At 35.7% G+C, this 3,842-nt stretch overlaps 1 protein-coding gene across 5 annotated transcripts; it reads left to right on the top strand.

Moving 5' to 3' along the window:
• The first annotated feature begins 222 nt into the window (after positions 1-222).
• On the top strand, positions 223-3,319 carry LOC121781934 (probable E3 ubiquitin-protein ligase RNF144A-A). 5 transcript variants are annotated; one of them, XR_006046210.1, is made up of 3 exons: positions 223-983; positions 2,290-2,320; positions 3,198-3,319. XR_006046210.1 is itself a non-coding variant. In XM_042179640.1 (2 exons), the coding sequence occupies exon 1, from the start codon at positions 282-284 to the stop codon at positions 942-944; it is 663 nt and encodes a 220-aa protein (XP_042035574.1). In that variant the 5' UTR covers positions 223-281; the 3' UTR covers positions 945-983; positions 3,198-3,319. The 5 variants fall into 5 exon arrangements, 3 of the variants coding, with proteins under 3 accessions (XP_042035574.1, XP_042035573.1, XP_042035575.1); XR_006046211.1 differs by having other exon boundaries at positions 223-992; XM_042179640.1 differs by lacking the exon at positions 2,290-2,320.
• The last annotated feature ends 523 nt before the right edge of the window (positions 3,320-3,842 follow it).

Below are 3,842 nucleotides of genomic sequence, written 5' to 3'. Positions count from 1 at the left end.
ATTCTATTATAAATCTATAAAATTGAAGCTGCATTCCATTTTTTTAATCATCTTTCTTTTACATTTTTTATAATATGTGTCGAACTCATCTCTATTGGGGAAAAAGAGAGTAACCGTTATTAATAGAAATATTAAGGAGTATGACTTTATGAGGCCGAATAGCCCAACGAATGTAGGGCAATATATATGCATCGTTCGTCACAATCTTGCTTCCGAAGTTAAAACGAAAAGGGTAAAATCCAAAAAGTCCCTCTTTCATTTTCAACTTCAATTGGACTCCAATGACTACCGAAATTCTCCAAATCGGAGGCGTCGACGACGACGAAATCACCGTCATCTACTCCACGCCGCCGTCCTTCAAGTCCGACGCCCCTAAAATCACCATCGACCTCGACGACGTCGTCGACGAATCCCCCGCCTCCCCCTCCGCCAATCCAGGCGAATCGTCCAATTGGAATCGCGGCGACGACGACGTCGTACTCCGCTTCTCCTTCGCCTGCGAAATCTGCGCCTGCGACAAGCCAATCAGCGACTCGTTTCAAATCCACGGCTGCGACCACTGCTACTGCACGCAATGCGTCTCCAATCACGTCGCGGAGAGGCTGCAGGAGAGCATCACGGAGATCGGGTGCCCCGTCTCCGGCTGCGCGGGATTCCTAGAGCCGCAGCACTGCCGCACGATTCTGCCGCGGGAGGTCTTCGATCGGTGGGGAGACGCGCTGTGCGAGGCTCTGATTTTGGGGGCGGAGAGGTTTTACTGTCCGTACAAGGAGTGCTCGGCTCTTCTAATTGACGATGGGAGTGAGAATGTGGTGCAATCGGAGTGCCCTGAGTGCTGGCGGCTCTTCTGTGCGCCGTGCAAGGCGGCGTGGCATGCTGGGATCGAATGCGAGGAGTTTCAGAGGCTGAAGAAGGATGAGAGGAGCAATGATGAGGAACAATAAATAGTGGATTCGATTCAGAATTTGTCATTAAATCTCAAGGTGCTGCAGGTTTCTTCTTTCTCAAGCTTGTGATTCTCCTTTTAATTCTCGATCTGTCAGCCATTAATTGATACATTTTCATTCATGTGTTTTAAGAAATGTTTTACGAAATATTAATAGAATATGAGTTAAAAAAGTTAATGAAATATGAGTGGTCTTAAGCGAAACATTAATATATTCATATTCAAATAGTCCTAAATAAAATATAAATGTGCATTAACATATATTCTCTATAATTAATAAAATAAGAGAGATGAAAAGAAAATAATTGGAGTATTGATTGTGGATATGAGGTCCACTTATTAGAGAGAGTTATAAAAAATAGAAAATTCTCTTTTACAGAACGAGGAGTACATATTGGAGTATTTATTTATAAAATTAATAAGAGGAGTACATATTAGAGTATTTATTTAGAAAATTATTTATTATATATGAATTTAATTTAAATGATAATAACTGGATTAATTTTCTTGTTATAAATAGTTGATTTTGAAAGATGTCTAAGTATACATCCATTATCACTCCTAGTTAGGTTCATAAAAGTAAAATAAGGTAGAAAAGCATCTTAATTTGTAAATTTCAAAAGCATTACGAATGTTATACAATCATATTTGCTTGTGTAATTGATGGGACTATTTAAAATGCATAAAGCATACTCCAATATATAGTATTGTATGTTTAGGTTCTTTGAACCCCCTCATACCCCCTTAATCCGCCATAGTATCAATATTGCTCTCCAACCACCGATGTTCATTCAGTATGGTCGATTAAACATGACAAAATTGATACACACGTTCCATGTTAAAAGAGTAATTTTTCTATTTTGGGAAGTTCCATCATAGTTGTGTCATTTCTATTTTTAGCAAAAAATAATCCCCCTATTTACTTTATTGTCTCTTACTTTATTGACCACACACTATTCTTAAACTTCATGCCTGAAAAAATGTCTCTATTAACATGGAACGGATGGAGTATTACTCTCTCCGATTGTAGTTGAGTCGTATTCCTTTTGGATTGTCACACTGTAGGTGAGTCATTTCTTTTTTGGAAAAAGTACTTTACTCTCTCTTACTTTATTCTTTCTTCATCTTTCTACCTTTTCTCATTTCTAATTTACTCTCCTTTTACTTATGTCATTTAAAACAATTTTCTTAAATTCCGTGATGAAAAAAAAACGCCTCTAATACAGAGAGACGGAGGGAGTATTTAGTTTCTCAAGAGTGTTATGTATATAGTACTGGTTTATATAAGTATTGGTCTCTCGTACTACAAAATTGAAGTAATATTCTTATGTTTTTATTTTTAGACGTGGAACCAGTTTTTGCTACAATTCGGAGGTAAGATGGATCTACATATTTTCACAACTGTGTAACAAGTCCATGGTTTTAATTATGCTTCCCGCTATGTTGACAACCTTTTTTTCCGTTATGTTGATAGGTTAGAGGTATAGGTTAGGTCCTTCCATTGTTGCTCCAAACATGTAATTAGATTGTGATTAGATGAATCACTTTTAATTACTTTTTATTCAATGTTTTTGTTATAATCTTAGGTATGAATCATGAAATTATATTTGAAGGTGCATCTTCCTTGGTAATTGTATTGTCTTTTCTAATGTCTCTTTAATTTAGGGGTAAGATGGATAATGTGGGTGATGAATTATCAGATTCGATTTGTTTAGACAATAATTTGATAATGGACAATTAGAAATTGAATATTAGTTGTAGGATCCTAGAATTGAAGAAGGTAACTCGAGGTTGTGTTTAGCTAATCGAGAGTTCATAATTATTAGTTGGATTTTGATTTCCTGGTCGCTTCATTTTTGCATATGAAGCATTCAGCTGCATATCTAAGGATTGTTAGGAGCAATGATTTTCTTTTATATTTGATCTTGATTTTTCAGTTTTTGTTTTTTGAATTCAATCTTTTTTATCAAACAAAAATCTTCTATTACTCGTGTTTCATTTCATTAATTATTAATCGAGCTCTACCTCCGTGTGGATCGACATTCTAAATACTAATCCACCGCCCCTGAAAAATATGAACATTCTAATTTTGGAAACTTTTTTTTCTCTAATGGAGTGAGACTCATTCTTCACATGGAGTGGGGCCCATTCTTTACTAACAATATTTTTAAAAAAATTTCTATTTATCTCTCTTTTACTTTATCAATTATGCATTAAAACTTATGTTTAACTAAATGTTCATATTTTTCAGGGACGGAAGGAAGGAGTACAATTGATGTTGTATTCTTACAACTATGTTGTAAGTTTAGAAACTTTTGAATGATGAACTAGAGTGTTTTTGCACGAAATGAAAAATCTAATTTTACACATGAATCAACTTGCTCGCCAAGCTTGCTGCATTAGAATGCTCAAACTTTTGTTCCAACAAATACCTTAAACTCTGGTGATTGGTCAAGATAAATAATTTTTAGCTTGGAGATAATGGTGCTATTTTTTTAAGAAATAATGGTAGATTGATTAAAAGTATTCAATGATACAATTCGGAATAAAAGACCAAAACATAAAGGGAGGATACATAAAGGAGTTACGAGCTAAGATATGTGCTAACATATTGTTTGATCAATGAACTCAAGCAACTACCACATCAGGTCTCTGTAGTAGTAATTGTTGACATTCCGATATGATCTGACCAATCGGGTGATGTGTTCATAATGGAGAAGACTACTCCTTATGCATCTGTGTATATGATACCTGGCCCAAGACAGTGTTGAGAAACATATTGAAGTGTAGTACGAATGGCTATCACTTCAGATATACGGGGAGGCACAATCCCATATTGACAACATGAAAATGCATTAAGAAATAAACTGTCGTGCGATAGCAATACAGAACCTGT

This window comes from Salvia splendens, chromosome 20 (genome assembly GCF_004379255.2).
Source record: "Salvia splendens isolate huo1 chromosome 20, SspV2, whole genome shotgun sequence".
In the NCBI taxonomy this organism is placed as follows: domain Eukaryota; kingdom Viridiplantae; phylum Streptophyta; class Magnoliopsida; order Lamiales; family Lamiaceae; genus Salvia; species Salvia splendens.
This window is presented reverse-complemented; position numbering and strand designations above follow the sequence as displayed.